Raw genomic sequence first — 15821 nt, 5'->3', positions numbered from 1 at the left:
TTTATTGCTTTTCATTATTGTTTTCGATCTTTGCTTCCGCTGTCGCACAACAGGTGTGTTCTTCAATGGTCCTAATGTGTTTTAATATTTCAACATTTTCTCCGTTATCACCAAATCTTTTTCTAGCATGAGAACTACCAAAAACTATGTATTAGTCTCTTATATTATCTACAATTAATAATGCACTTACAAATTTTTGAAATTATTATACAAATTTATCTTGAACCGCCATGTCAATCTGTTCGTGTGTCATATGAGGGTTATACTTTTTGATTAGGAATGAAAATTGTTCATAAATTAATTAACATTTGGATAGTTGTGCAAAACTTAAGTTTGAGCAACTTTGAGGTCTCTTTCATCTAGTATATATACTTTTTTCTTCCCGTGGAATCTAATCAAATGTGTGAATATAAACAGAACACCTAATCAATCATTGTAAAAGCTCTCGTCATCATTTCTAGGGAGATCTCTAACTCTGCATAAAACATATGGCTTAAAGTAACGAGAACAAAGTATGATGCTTCCATTGTAATATATGCATTGTATATCTAAGTCAAATTGCAGTTTACTAGACTGTGGATAATAACAGAAAAAATTGATTAACTTTAGTAAACTAAACTATAACAAAAACTTAAATTAAAAGTAGAAAGATATCAAAATTTTAATTGCTAGGGATGTAGGGGAATCATCAATTGCATACTAAATATATAGGTGATTAAATTTAAATCTTGAATCGATAGTTAAAGAGGATAATTGATATTTCATTAGACCTTGGTTACCCTTTAATCCTAAAGTCTAATCATTAAAGACTAACAAAAACAATTACACATAAAATATGAATTAATTATGGTCGTGCTATTAAAAGTTAATATACACCAACAACATCTATAGAAAACAATCTTTATCAAACATATTTAAATCCTTTTATTCAATTGATTAAACAATATATAATAATGGAATTCAAAACAAAAGACAAAGAAATAAAATACTCAATCAAGTCTTCAGTCTACGAAATATTCGCCTTTTTTCTATCATTTTTGATTCACATATCGAACCAGGTCATTAAAATACTCGTTCGAGTATTTTTGTGATCTTGACTTAGCTTTTAAGAGTTGTATGATACCCAATCAGGTATTAGAAATACCTGAAGTGGTATAAGTGATCATTTGTATATTGTAAATGGTGATTATAATGTTATAAATAATTACTTAAAGGTTAGTTATGAAAATAAATATTGTTATTTTAGATTTAATTAATATATATAGACTAGTTTAAATTTACAATTGATAATTTTTACAATCAGTTTCTATTTTAACAATCATCCATTGTAATTATAAAATGCACTTCTATCTTCTATTACATTATTCTTTTCCTTGCTTCTTCAATGATCTGCTTTTCTCTTTTTCTTATTCTTCATTATTAATGCAATATGCAATTTTCAGTACATTCAGCAAATCTCCAAATGAAGAAAAAAAAACAAAAAAATCTTAATACCTATCACCACCACCATTACAACAAACACTTAAAAATGAATATAATCTTTTAAGTGCTCACTTTAAACCTTAAGTGCTCATTTAGAATCGTAAAGTAATCCTTTACAATTTGAACCATATTGGGATGGTTCAATGATGACTCACATAAGCAACATGGATGAAGAACTAAATCAAGAATCAAATACAAGCAAGGAGGCTGATTACTCAACAGAAGAAGAAGAAACAGGGCTCCAAACAGAAGCACAGCAGGGCAAAGAACCAACTGACGAACAGCTGACCTTGCACACCTTGCACACCTTGCACAGTCCAAGCAAGAGGGATTCAGAGGCCATGGAAGATGAAAATGGAATCTTGGTACATGGAACTTCATGCCTTGGCCCAAGGACATTGCTATACATCATGGACAACCCATTGAAACGAGCTATGAAGGTCAGCCAGTCAACAGGTTGCTCAGAACAGAACAGAACAGCTCAGCAAGCATGTTTTGACCAGAGGACCTAGCACGCCTTGGCCAAGTCGTGTTTCATGGTATCTTGTGCCACCAAGGGTAGAAATGGAATCTCCACACTAGGAACTTGCTACCAAGACTCTTAGTGACCATTATAAACTTTGGGAAGAGCATAAGAAAGCAGCTGGAAGGTCGCCTGGTCAGCAAGTTGCTGTCAGAAATCAGAATCCTTAGTTTAGTGTGTTTTTCATTCTTTTAAATGAGCACATGTTGTGCACGTGTTCCTTTATGACCGTTATTATTAGTTGGACGTGTCATTAGCCTTCTCATTGTATTTCCCTCGTCCCATATGTCTATAAATAGATGGCATTAGCCTTGTAAAACTCAAGTTTAAGTTTGAAAATTTCAGAAATCAGAATTCATTGGATTTTTGATCCTTTGTTTCTTCCTTGAATGTGTATGAACATTCAACGATCTTGAGTAGTGCAAGATCATCACCTTTTGCAACTGAGAGTAGTCCTTGGTTGTTGGCCTTGGAGGATTAAAACTCCTAGTCTTTCAATTCAAGATTCACCTTACAAACATTGTTTTGTTTGCGTGAATCATATCACTGTTTCGTGTGTGTTTTGGGCTTGTTTGGTTGTTACATTGCGTGGATTTGAAGGCTGGTTTGCATCTTCACATTACATTGAAGAATTCCAACCCAAACACGCATCACAATTTTAAAGTGATCACTTACGATGTTAAAGTGAATACTTATAATCTTATAATATGCACTTATAGTTTTATGATTGTAATTGGTCATTATAAAACCGTAAGTGCTCATTATAAGGTTATAAGTAATCATTATAGGTTATAAATGATTATTTTAAAGTTTTAAGTGATTACTTACAAGTTTAAAGTGATCATTTACAATTTTAGTGTGACCACTTACTATCATCTTAAAACTGTAAGTGCTCTCTATAAGGGTTATAAGCAATCACATAAAGAGTATAAGTGATCATTATGCTTATATGTAATCACTTTAATGTTATTAGTGAAATTATTATTCGCGAATGATAAAAATTTAAATAATTAATATTAATTTTCCAAGTATACCGTAGAGTATATACTTCGTCTGTTTTGATATACTTGCTATATTACAGTTATTGACACTATTCATCGTTCAAGCTTATTTTATATATTGCGGCTAATGTGTAACAAAAAATATAGTCAAGATGAATCTTGTTTGAACTCGTCTATTCGCATATTTTCATAATATTAACTTTATATAATTTTTAAATGTATATAATTTAATATATAAATAATTAAAATAACACGTTAAATTGCGTAAAAAGTTAAATCTAGAACATATAAGGTGGAAATATTTTCATATAAAGTGCTTTCTAATTGGCGGGAAAATAAAACGAACCATTGAAGTTAACCCATACTCATGGGACTTTGTCATTCACCACTAACTTTCCTGAGAAAACAATGGAAAACATACACTCCATTGATGAACCTATACCTATTGAAGAAGATGAAGTTACAGAAATGCAGGAAGAATTCAATTCTACTCCAACAATTAAAGAACCCCCAAAAATCTACCGATTACAAGAATCAGTCATTAATCGAATTGCAGCCGGCGAAGTAATTCAACGACCAGTTTCTGCCGTAAAAGAGCTCATTGAGAATAGTCTGGACGCTCATTCTTCTTCCATAAATGTCGTCGTTAAAGATGGTGGTCTTAAACTCATTCAAGTCTCTGATGACGGCCATGGAATTCGGGTATTTTTTAATAAAGACTGAATTTTTGATGAGTATTGAAATGTTGAATATTCCGTCTTAATTTCGTGTTAATTTTATTGATTTTTTTATTAGTTTGAGGATTTGCCTATACTTTGTGAACGGCATACAACATCAAAATTGTCGAAATTTGAGGATTTACAGACGATTAAATCAATGGGGTTTAGAGGTGAGGCTTTAGCAAGTATGACTTATGTAGGTCATGTCACTGTCACAACTATTACTCCTGGGCAATTGCATGGATATAGGTAAAATTCCTTGGGTTTTCTTTTTGCGCACGAAGTGTTTGATGAAATGACTCTTAGAATTGATGAAATTATGTTTTGCTATTGTTTCAGGGTTTCTTATAAAGACGGTGTTATGGAGAATGAACCTAAGCCTTGTGCTGCTGTCAAAGGAACTCAGATTATGGTGTGTGATGTTGTTACTTGTTGAAATGAGACCTTTTGTTGTTTTCACTAACAATTTGACAAGAGTAAGGTTGCATATTTGTGATCCCTTTTAACCCTTTGTATGTGGGAGCTACTTGATGACATTGGGGGTGATGGAATCTTGTTAAGTTTTGTATGCTAGTTGTTTGCGTAAAAGAAGGCTTAACTATGATTTGCTCTTGAATATAGAAACTTTTTTTATTTTTTATTTTTTATTTTTTATTTTTTATTTTTAATTTACATTTGCTGTTGTAACTCTTAATGTGTTGTTTAAACTATTGAGTAGATGATCAATGTTAAAATTTAATGTTTCAAAGAAAGTAATTTGAGGAGGTGCTGTATTTAGTTTATCTACAACAATACGTACTTTTGGCTAGTGTAAAACTATTTTCTTTTTTCGGGCTAATTATTTTTAATAATTAGCATAGGATCCAAGTTGAGGACAAATTAATACATAAGGTGCTGAGCTTTGATGTTCCATGAGTGGTTGTCTTAGGAATCTAGATAATTGCAAAAGTGAGTAATGTGGTTTTGAAATCAACTTCTTCGGTTGAATGTAGATTGAAAATCTCTTCTATAATATGAGTGCACGGAGAAAAACACTTCAGAACTCTAATGATGATTATCCAAAGATGGTTGACGTACTTAGTCGGTTTGCTATTCATCACATAAGTGTGGGATTTTCCTGTAGAAAGGTTAGTGGTTATTGCATATGATTATGTTCCTCGACCTCCTTTTTCTTTTTGAGTATAGTGCAACCTGGTTTCTGAATTCAACATCCTTCTTTTGTGCTTTTGTTTTTTCTAGCATGGTGCTGCAAGAGCTGATGTTCAATCTGTTCCCACGTCTTCTAGAATTGATGCAATTAGATCTGTTTATGGTGTGTCTGTTTCTCGTAATCTGATAAATATAGAAGTCACAGATGATGATCCATCTAGATCAGTATTTAGCATGAAGGGTTTCATCTCCAATTCAAATTATGTTGCCAAGAAGATAACTATGGTGTTGTTTATTAATGGTATGTGTCTATTAGTTGATATTTTTCATGTTATTCTTCAAGCGTCTCTCCCCTACTCTATTTTGAACTTGAAAAGGATATAAGATGTTCACTAATGTATTGATATGTGAGTTCCTTTAACTTGAAAACAAGTAAAACAATAGTTCTAAGACTTTGAATACTTGGTTTGTATTACCTTTCATTTGGGTCCTACATTCCAATAACTACACCAAGATATATCTAAACAAGGGAAACTCCTAATAAGGTTATAGTCAACGTTTGTCTTGTATGGGTCTTGTGTCCAATCCCAATGACAAATTTATCATGAAATCAGAGCCAATAGTGGTTCCTAGGGACCAATAAAGACCCACCCTATCGACATTTATCATCTACCAGAAGAAACTCACTAGAAAAATAGAGAAGAATGAAAGTCATACTTCTTTAAAAACCCAATCATTGCAACTAAACTGGTTCAACACCAACTAATGGGTTTCGGTAATCGAACCTAAAAACAAATTTGTTCTTCCCAACCAAGTTATGATAACCACGAATAGAGGAATATTAAAAAACATCAAGTTCTTCCCAATCTAAAAAAGCATGGCTCGACATTTTCCTCATAAAAAAACCGATTCGATAATCTTTTATTCCAACAAAAAAATAAAGGATAAGACTTACTTGAAAAGTGGTTAGAAGGAAGATCCCTTACAATCCAGAAGGGGAAGCCAAGGCTAATTTAGACTCGACGGTAGTATTGGAACCAAAGAGTTGTAAAAACCCTAAAACCTTTCTTCTTTGTTTGAAGAAAAGGTTTCTTACAAAAATGAGAGAAAAATCTTTGTAAACCCAACAACTATGGAGGACACAAGGAGAGAGACAGAATTGGAAGGGAGCAGCTTTGGAGGACTGAAGGAAAAAGAGAAAGAATGGGTAGGTAGAAAACTGAACTCCAATCACTATCTAAAATTATCTCCTCTTTATGCCTCACATAACCCTTCCCACAAACAACACCATTTAACCCAAAACCACATGGCCATCCCAAAGAAAATAAAGTGGCCCAATATACAAATGGTGTTTGACTATTATGCAAGAAAATTCATACCCATTGAATTTTTGGTTGCAGAGCAACAAACATTATGACATTTAATCCAAATGACCTCAAATCATCCATAGCTACAAATGATATCCACTTACAAACTGCCAAAGGTGAATAGAAAGATCAGTTAAATTAAATTCAAACTTCAATTGAACAATTGTCTTAGGTCTTTGAATACTTGGTTTGTATTACCTTTCATTAGAGTCCCACATTCCAATATATACATCGAGATATATCCAAACAAGGTTAACTCTTAATAAGGCTATAATCATGGCGAATAAAATAATCACAGAATAATTGCATATTCCTACAATACTTTACTTTCCTACATTACTACTGTGTCATAATTCAAATAATTAGTAACAGTTTGGGAACATGTTCTTAACTTCTATAACTCATTTACTTTTTCTTATGGGAGTTTTGTATCAGATAGGTTGGTTGAGTGCTCAACTTTGAAAAGGGCTATCGAGATTGTTTATGCTGCAACCTATCCCAGGGCATCAAAACCTTTTGTATACATGTCAATTACGTTGCCCCCTGAGCATGTTGATGTGAACATACATCCTACAAAACGTGAGGTAAGAATGACATTTTAACTAGTAGTCTAAATAAATTTCTCATTGATGCCTCATTGCCTCAATATTGAGAATCGCAGGTTGCTTTTACCAATTTTTTGATTGCCTTATTCAGCTTGTTTTATGCGTTCATTGCCTGAGTTGTTTGTGTTCCAATAACTTGAATTGGATTGATTATAATATTTGTAATAAGAAAGAAAAGCTGATGTTAAATGTAAGCTTTGAATGCTTATGTCCTTTTCAAAAATGACAATAATTGGATTACAAGATTGGCTTAGCCCATTTGATCATCTTCAGAATTTTCTCTCGATGTTTGTTGCATTGCTTATCATTCTTGTTTGTGGTTGTGCTTCCCGGATTAGTAGATAATAACAGTTTTTTTTTTTTTTTAATTCAATTGATTGGTAGGTGAGTCTTCTGAATCAGGAAACTATAATTGAAAAGATACAAGCAGAAGTGGAGCAGCAATTAACAAATGCCAATGATACAAGAATATTCGAAGAACAGGTAACAAATGAAGTGCATACCACCTAAAGTGCAAATATGAAACTGGCCAACTAGTATAAGGTGTACAAAGTAGGAATTTTGACTTCTATTCACTTTCCTTTTGTTTTGAATTTTCATCATCCAACACCTGTTGTTCTCTTTTCCGTTGTGAGGGATTATTTCTTATAAAGTAAAGATTTTGATGTCTATTACAAACTCTAATTCAAGTGTCATTTACCAAATGACCTTAACCATTTTTTTCCTTTCATGTTTTATGGATTTGCAAGTATGTTGAATAAATATTTCTCTACATGGACATAATGCATCATGTTAGGCTCATTTGGTGGAATTGGAATGCATTCTTTAATGTGAGTCGGAGGTTTGGATTGACATCATTGTTACTTGGGTCTTCATTGTCTACCTTTACTGAGTAGCTTATTTATATTCCTTATGGAGAGCTACTTTGATGTCTTGGTGAAGCTGTAGCAATTTTATTTTGATCCTGAAGAATTTGAATGCTGTTGCTTCACTATTCTTTAATCTTTTCTGCTGAGTTGCTTTAGTTAGTTAATTTTTTTTGAGAGGGAGAAGTGGAAAACTGCTATCACTCACCTGCAGTAGAGTACCTGGCAATTCACTTCACATATTATAAAAGATACGAAGGGAAGTTAGGGAAGTGAACCTTAGAATTTGTATGGCAGTTATGGAAGAATGTCGAAAGGTGGGAAATAAAAGTCATAGGCAATTGGGGTCAAGATAGTTATAGAAAATCATTGTTAATAAGAGAGGAGGAGATAGGAAGTCATAGGAGAATCGTGATGCTGTTGACTTAAACTTCTTGTAAAGGAGAATTCTGCCTTTTCGAATTGTCTATAAAAGAAATCAGTAATCCAATTTCCTGAATTTCTCCTTCTCATGATATTGCCTTCTGTTTTCTTGTAATTTCCTATATCGATTGTCGTGGGTAGCAATTTTTAAAGAACTAAAAGATCACGAGATAAGGTTTGAGATTTTCACTTGAGCATTTTTTTATAAATCTAGTGAAAATCAAAATGGAAGTTAGTTTCTTCAAAATCCCCGTTTACACATGGGATTTGTTCCAAATTTCTTTTATATGTCAACACCAATCCACAACAACTATATTATAAAAACCAAGGCAATATATTCAATAAATACCACCATAAGAAGACTCTTAGGCTCTTAGCCTTCAAAGACTATTTTTTTGCTTTCAAAGATTAATATGGATCACAAAACAAGTTCCTTCTTATTTTCTCCTTTCTTAATTCCGGCTAATGGGCCTGATTTAGGTGCTGTATTTATATCTGCTGTATTATATCTAATAAAATTGAAAGGTTTGGTTGGACGTTTATTATAATAATGTATTTCCAAAAAAATTTGCTAAAAGGTATTTTTTTCAATAACTTTTCTGTATTCTTAATTTAATCTTCTTTTTATAAAATGACGGATTTTAGTTCCTCGTTGCAAAACTTGACACAGTATTGATAGTTTTGGGTCTCTCTGTCTTAATGTTTACATGCATGTATTCATAAGTTTGAATGACATCAAATGTTAAGCTGCAAAATTCATAAACATGGGGTTTATTTACTATCAAAAGTAGCCTGTTGCTGTTTTCTCAGGAAGGTTAACTGGGGCGGGATGGTGTAAAATATGAAACAGCCGGTCTTAAAAAGGCGGTGCTCTAGGAAAGGCTTTCCCAATAGGACCTGAATTCTTTATGACTCTTATCTGCAGTGTCAACACATTTGTTCCTTTGAGTTGTCCTTTATCTATCAACTTTCTTTTTAGATTAAGGAAAGGGGAAAAATCTTCTACTCTTATTTTCTTAAGTATTATTGAACTCATGAAGCAGGTGAAAATGTCATCCCCATCAGCTCCTAAAGTAGCAAGTAAGGATTCACAGTCTGGTCCTTCAACTTCAGGTATGGATAACATCGTATGGTATTTTTTTTTTTTTTCCCACAAATATCACTTTACCAACACTTATTAAACTTCAACCACTGCATTGTTTGACTATAATGACTTACAAGGATGTGCTTTGACCTTATCCAAAGAAAGTTCTTACTTTCTCACATGGTTCCTTGTTTGTTGGAAAATAACAAAAGTTCACTTTTTGCAAATAAAAAAGTGGGGAAAAGTATTTGTGACAAGATTTATAATAAACATGAAACAAACTAAACACACAAGGAAAGACCTTAATAATAGATTTTGAAATGCCTCTTTCCAATGAGGAAGCCAAGTTAATATATCTTCTTCCTCCTTGGACTCATACTGATAATATTTGCTTGCTAAAACGCTGCATGACCGATACTGACTGACAGTTAAATGATATAATCACGCATCAGATGCTCACAGTTTTCTCCTAATTTATAAAAAAATATTCTTTTGACTTTTTGACACCCTCCCCCCAGGAGGTTCAATTGCAGCATTAAAGTCACAGAAAGTTCCAGTGCGAAAGATGGTTAGAACTGATGCATCGGATCCTGCAGGAAGGTTGCATGCATATATGCAAGTTAAGCCCTCTACCCAGCTGGATAGAAATGCTAGCTTGAATTCAATAAGGTGAGCCTTTTTCAATGCAGCTTATATTCTTATCACTTGCTGTTAAGCTTGTTACCTTTCTAAATAAATGAAATTGGATGGGTGATGGAGTTGTTGAGAATTACGCTGCAATATCTCATTTATGGCATATTCTGGGCTCTGACACTTCTCTTAAGATATTTTATATTACACAAATTCTTAAAGAAACAGTCTCATGGTGAGACCTCTCTATTGGGCTGACTTATATACATTTAGTGTGTTAAAGTGATTACTAACAAATTTATTATGGACAGGGACTAGCAATCCCTAAACGGCTACATGATTGTGTCAGTCTGGACAGGGACATAACTGGAAGTTTGGTAGGATTTCTAGGACATTGTATCCTGTATAGGGGACATCCAGATGGGAGACCTAGGACCTGGATGGTGAATGTGTACCCAGTATTTCTATTTTTCTGAGATAGGTCAACGAGGGAACCGCAGATGAAGTGCATATATATAGCTCAGGCCTGCCTCTGTTTTTGAGTTGTGACAAAATTGCATAAATTGAGCCTTTAGTTTTCTGGTTTGTGTTTACTTTTGACGGATAGATTCTGTTTTGATGGAGCGAAAAGAAAGTCTGAGTAGAAGATGCTAATGTCCAGCACATACTCTTCGTGTTGCAAGGGGAAGATATTGAGAGGCTGCTGTGATGATTTTCCTATTTGCTCTCATCTCTTCCCTTTTTCATTAATATATCACATCACTGGCAGCTCCTACATTCCATTTTCTTTCCTTTAATGTTCTTCCCCGAACTGGCAATAAAGGAGTGTAGTAAATGTCTAATGAAATCTACTCATCAAAAAGAATGAGGCTCTTGTCAGATTGTATCAGTATATAACAAACTTCGCTGAGAGCCTGTACTACTAACAGACCTGATTACTAGGCAGGTTTGGGCGGAATTGGGCGGGTCAACATTATTGTTTGCGGGTTATGAGATGGGTCATGGGTCATGCGTGCAGGTGAAATTCTTCAAGAGGGTCATTAGCAGGTCGAATAAGTCTAAAGAAACTCATTTCCATTTACCGCAACTTCTGTCTGTCTCTTTTTCTTTTGCTACTGTCTTCACTGCTATCCTCTACTGCTGATGCTCTTAAAAGATTAGTAATAGAAGAAGGTTTCAGACAAGAGGAAAATCTTTATAAACTTTAGCCAAGTACAGACTAAGTCCCTCTTGAAATGGGGATGCTGGTTGTTGCCCTAGGTACATCGTTTCAACACAACAATATATTTACAAGCCACCTTAAAGTAACATCAGAACTCGGAAGGATATCAATGAAGGGCTCTTTGTTGTACCTTTTAAAACCCATTATTGTCCCTCTATTAACTCATTATTGACTCACTCTAACAAAGACCAGTAACGATCCATCCCATTAATGACTCGCGCCGCTAGTGACCCAATAAATGTAAACTAGCCCATAACCCGTTGGACGGACCTGTCCCATTTACCACATATAACTACTAAGTATTTGGTGTTTGTATATATATATTTGTGTCTGTCACCTGTCTCAGAATGCCCACTAAACAGTAGTGAAGGTTGCAGCGTTTTTAAGAACTCAAAATGTAAGTTGAGTGGGCAATTAGATAGTAGATCAGATGGAATGGCTGACCTGGAGTTTAGTCCTTAGATGTATATACTATATTATATTATGTGTCTTTTTCCTCTACGCTCTACCCTTATGACTTGCTCTCTAATGCTAAGTGTGCTGCTGTTATTCTGAAATCACTTACCGTTAATCTTGTCATAAGTGATGTTAATAAGATTATATGTACTTGATTGCATGTTTATGTCTTATAACCATATTTGATCAACGAATGTTTGTAGTGTGATACCCCAAATTGAGATTTAAAAAGGATTGATAGACTACTCATAACAACTAGATGCATCTTCTTTTCATAGGAGCCCATTTGCTAAAAACTCCACAGTTAAGCATGCTTGTAAGACTTGTGTTGATTTGTGGGGCCAGTCTACAGTCTTTATGAGTACTCACCAATGGTCCGTTGGGTCGGGGTGTTATAAATGGTATGAGAGCAACCGTACGACCGTGGCTGATTGTGTGCAGTGCACCTAGTGGGGGAAAACTTCGGTCTAACGAGAACTTTGTATTCCTAAGTGGGGGTGAGTGTGATACCCCAGATTGAGATTTAAAAAGGATTGATAGACTACTCATAACAACAACATGTATCTTCTTTTCATGGGAGCCCGTTTACTAAAAACTCCACAGTTAAGCGTGCTTGGTGGGGAGCAATCTTAGGATGGGTGACCTTTTGGGAAGTTTTCCCTGGTGCGCATGAGTGAGGACAAAGTGCGCTGAAAAGATTTGTATTGATTTGTGGGGCCAGTCTACAGTCTCCATGACTAGTCACCAGTGGTCCGTTGGGCCGGGGTGTTACGTGTAGTATCATACTATCATCTTTAATCATGCTATGTTACTTTGTGCATCCTGCTTTTTTCTGAGTGCTAAAATAGTCAGTATTACATCTTTTTTTCCTAGTAAAATTTGCTTAGTTTATATCAACAGGATTGTTTATTGTACTGCATTAAGGGAATTTGGAGCATTATCTATGAAAATTAACAGACGTACTCCTATTTTTTCTGTGCTGGTGATATATTTAAGAAAAGAATTTGAATACTTTGCAGGTCTTCTATCAGACAAAGGCGAAATCCCAAGGAAAGTGCCGATCTTACCAGCATTCAGGAGCTTATGGATGAAATTGATAATAACTCTCATCCTGGTTAGATATTTTTTCCAAATAAATTGTTTGCTTCTGAAGCTTTCTGTTAGTTTATTGATTTGTTACGATGTTTAGGGCTGCTTGAAATTGTCAGAGGCTGCACTTATGTTGGAATGGCAGATAATGTTTTAGCATTGTTGCAGTATAAGACTCATCTTTATCTAGCAAATGTAGTAAGCTTGAGGTATCATACAACTGCTTTTGAGTTTTTAATAACACTGATCGTTTTTGGTGATGAAAACAGTTATTAGCCGTTTGTGTACATCTTGCTCCATTTCTATTATTACTTCTCTGCCTTTCTAAAAGAATTACTATGCTCTGCATGAATCTTTTATTGTATCTGTATTCGGTTCACCACAAGGGTTAGTTTCATTTGACTGGTACAGCTTTTGCTGCAACATCTGTGTTCAACAATGTACCAGCTATGTTCTGAGTGGAAAACAACTTACGAGTTGGTTTTCTTACTCGAGTTTGTTGAGTGCCATAAAGATTAAATGTTAAATACTATTGTTGTCTCTCTCTTCTGACTCGGTTTGCCTGGTAACTTTCGTGAGGCTAACTATCCTCCTTTCTGTCCAGCAAAGAACTCATGTATCAACAAGTTCTACGCCGTTTTGCTCATTTTAATGCTATACAATTGAGTGACCCTGCATCACTGCCAGAGTTAATAATGTTGGCACTTAAAGAGGAGGATATGTATGTGGATGGAAGTGAAAACGATGATCTGAAGAAAAAAATCGCGGAGGTGATTACTTCTTTTGCACTTCTCTATGAAGAATGCTGCTGTCCATTTGATATAGGTTAGGTAAATGATTAGTGACCCTGATTTCGGAGGGGTTCGGATATAATGACTAAACTTTCCTAATTCCAACTTAGAATTTATAGAGTTTGAGAGGCAGAAGCAGAAATAAAATCCCAGCCATTTGGTCTAGTAAGAAAGAGGGAGGGACTGAGGGATGATTGTAAGTTGATATATGTCCCTACTTGTTCTGCCTTGACACCTTGTTGTGTTGCGGTTTTTTTATTTAGCATTGCCACGCTCGTCATCTTTGCTTATATTTTCTTACTTCGGGCATCCCCTGTTCACTCATAGAGTTTCATGTGGATTTAAAACCTTAGGCCATGTAATATACCAGCTATTATCTATTAGTGTTTCGCAACTTGTTTTTGACTCGTTAACTAATGCTGCTGATTGCTGATTTTAACTATCTGATGAATCATTTGGTCTCCAGATGAACACGGAGCTACTCAAGAGAAAAGCTGAAATGCTGGAAGAGTATTTCTGCATTTATATAGATGGACTTGGGAATTTGTCCAGGCTCCCTGTCATACTCGACCAGTACACACCTGACATGGATCGTGTTCCTGAATTCGTTCTTTGTCTTGGCAATGATGTAATTACCGTGTTCATTGCTATTATTTACAAGATCAATATTTTTACTCATGTTTCTTTATCCGAGTTTTGTGTTGTATTCTGCTTCCTGTACTTCGTTTAGCTCTGGTTTGCGTTTTTCTTGGTAGGTTGACTGGGAGAATGAGAAAAGTTGCTTCCAAACAATTGCGGCTGCTCTTGCGAATTTCTATGCCATGCATCCGCCTATTTTGCCAAACCCATCAGGGGATGGCATACAACACTACAGGAAAAAACCTTCTGTAGTCTCTCTTGGTGAAGATTTGAACACATCTGGTATATTTCCGTAAATCATCATCTTAAACTCAAAAGTTCTAACGAATACGATTTAATGCCTACTTCCTTTATTTTCAGGTACCAATGGGGCCGGCGAGGATGAGATCGAGCATGAATTACTTGCAGAGGCAGAGACAGCCTGGGCACAACGCGAGTGGTCTGTGCAGCACATTCTATTTCCTGCGATGAGACTCTTCCTTAAACCCTCAAATTCGATGGCTAAAAACGGGACATTTGTACAGGTAAGAAAAGCATACAGATTAGTGAAACATAATTCGCTAGTTAGTTAGCCTTTTGAATTCGCTATTCGCTCAAAATGGTTCAAAAATAGCCTAAAACCGACCATTTCAATTTTTTTTTATTCGTGATTCGCGAGGCGATTAGCGAATCATGTGACACTGATACAAAATGATGCTGAATCTTATATATTCATTGGTTCATTTTAGAGTTGATTATCCTGCAGCCCAAACCCTGCTCTGATCCCAAAATTTAGGCTTTTCAAGCCCATTTGGGCCTAGCGGGACATGGCATGCAGGCTAGGTCGAATTTGATCGTCTCAATCAGCGTTATCTCAATGAATTTTAATTATGAAACTGTTTTTATATCTTCGTATACATTATGCGTAAAACTCTATTCGAAATCCTACATTTGCGTTTTCTAACTAGAATATCTTTCCTTAAAAATATACACGCGGACATTGAATAACAGGTGGCGTCACTGGAGAAGCTGTACAGGATATTTGAAAGATGCTAACAAGTCACAGCCAACAACCACCTTGAGACTCTTGGATGGGATCAGTTGATGTATACTCCGAATATTTTGTGTGGGTGGGAGAGAAACATACATATGAGATGGTACAAGTATAATTATTTTAGATGGCCATCTGTTTCTGGTGTACACACAGTTTAGCTGACTTGAAGACTTTCCATGTGAAAATGTATAAGAAATGGTATCTCTTCTAATACTATCTACTCCACTCATTAATGCTTTCAGCCTAATTTGATTTTGTTATTATATGCTTAATTCATTAAGAGTAAAGCCTAGACCACAGGGCCAAAGCCAAACTTAACACTATTACTTGGAAAATAGAATGTATTGTGAGGTTCATGTCTTGTTAAATTGTACGATATGATTATATCTAGGGGTTTTCAAAATATATTCGATAGCTCGAAATTTACCCGACATTGTAATCGAATCCGATTTGACATGATTTTAAAAATGATTTAAATTATGTAAAAAACAATATGAATACAAAATTCGATTTCAAACCGACCTGAAACACCTGATCCGAAATCAAACCAATGACCCGAATGAACACCACTAATTATATTCCTTCAAATTCTCTCTTTTCTGTATACTAATCACCTCGGTAATAAATCTGAAAACTAAAGCAACATTCTATTACCTCAGTGCTATTAGTGGCTTTCGTCTAGAGTGTGATTTCCATTTGGGAGAGTTGGATCTATGGAACTGTATCCTTATTAATGATAAAA

General features: G+C 34.9%; 1 protein-coding gene across 2 annotated transcripts; it reads left to right on the top strand.

Moving 5' to 3' along the window:
• Positions 1 to 3342: 3342 nt before the first annotated feature.
• LOC130809978 (DNA mismatch repair protein MLH1) lies at positions 3343 to 15465 on the top strand. Of its 2 annotated transcripts, none has more exons than XM_057675857.1 (16): positions 3343 to 3708; positions 3802 to 3974; positions 4065 to 4137; positions 4718 to 4852; positions 4965 to 5175; positions 6677 to 6825; positions 7231 to 7329; positions 9176 to 9248; positions 9738 to 9888; positions 12547 to 12641; positions 12717 to 12825; positions 13221 to 13386; positions 13874 to 14035; positions 14163 to 14328; positions 14407 to 14570; positions 15037 to 15465. In XM_057675857.1, the coding sequence occupies exons 1-16, from the start codon at positions 3415 to 3417 to the stop codon at positions 15079 to 15081; spliced, it is 2265 nt and encodes a 754-aa protein (XP_057531840.1). In that variant the 5' UTR covers positions 3343 to 3414; the 3' UTR covers positions 15082 to 15465. The 2 variants fall into 2 exon arrangements, with proteins under 2 accessions (XP_057531840.1, XP_057531841.1); XM_057675858.1 differs by having other exon boundaries at positions 9179 to 9248; positions 15037 to 15462.
• Positions 15466 to 15821: the final 356 nt, after the last annotated feature.

Source organism: Amaranthus tricolor, chromosome 4 (assembly GCF_026212465.1).
Source record: "Amaranthus tricolor cultivar Red isolate AtriRed21 chromosome 4, ASM2621246v1, whole genome shotgun sequence".
In the NCBI taxonomy this organism is placed as follows: Eukaryota; Viridiplantae; Streptophyta; class Magnoliopsida; order Caryophyllales; family Amaranthaceae; genus Amaranthus; species Amaranthus tricolor.
The sequence above is the reverse complement of the archived record's forward strand: the minus strand, read 5'-3'. Positions and strand labels throughout refer to the sequence as shown.

Bases quoted from the DNA above. Each gene is read 5' to 3' on its own strand.
- LOC130809978 (XM_057675857.1), top strand. From the start codon at position 3,415: ATGGAAAACATACACTCCATTGATGAACCTATACCTATTGAAGAAGAT. The intron at 3,975-4,064 runs GTAAAATTCCTT...CTATTGTTTCAG, and splicing joins GGGCAATTGCATGGATATAG to GGTTTCTTATAAAGACGGTG. The intron at 12,826-13,220 runs GTATCATACAAC...CTTTCTGTCCAG, and splicing joins GCAAATGTAGTAAGCTTGAG to CAAAGAACTCATGTATCAAC.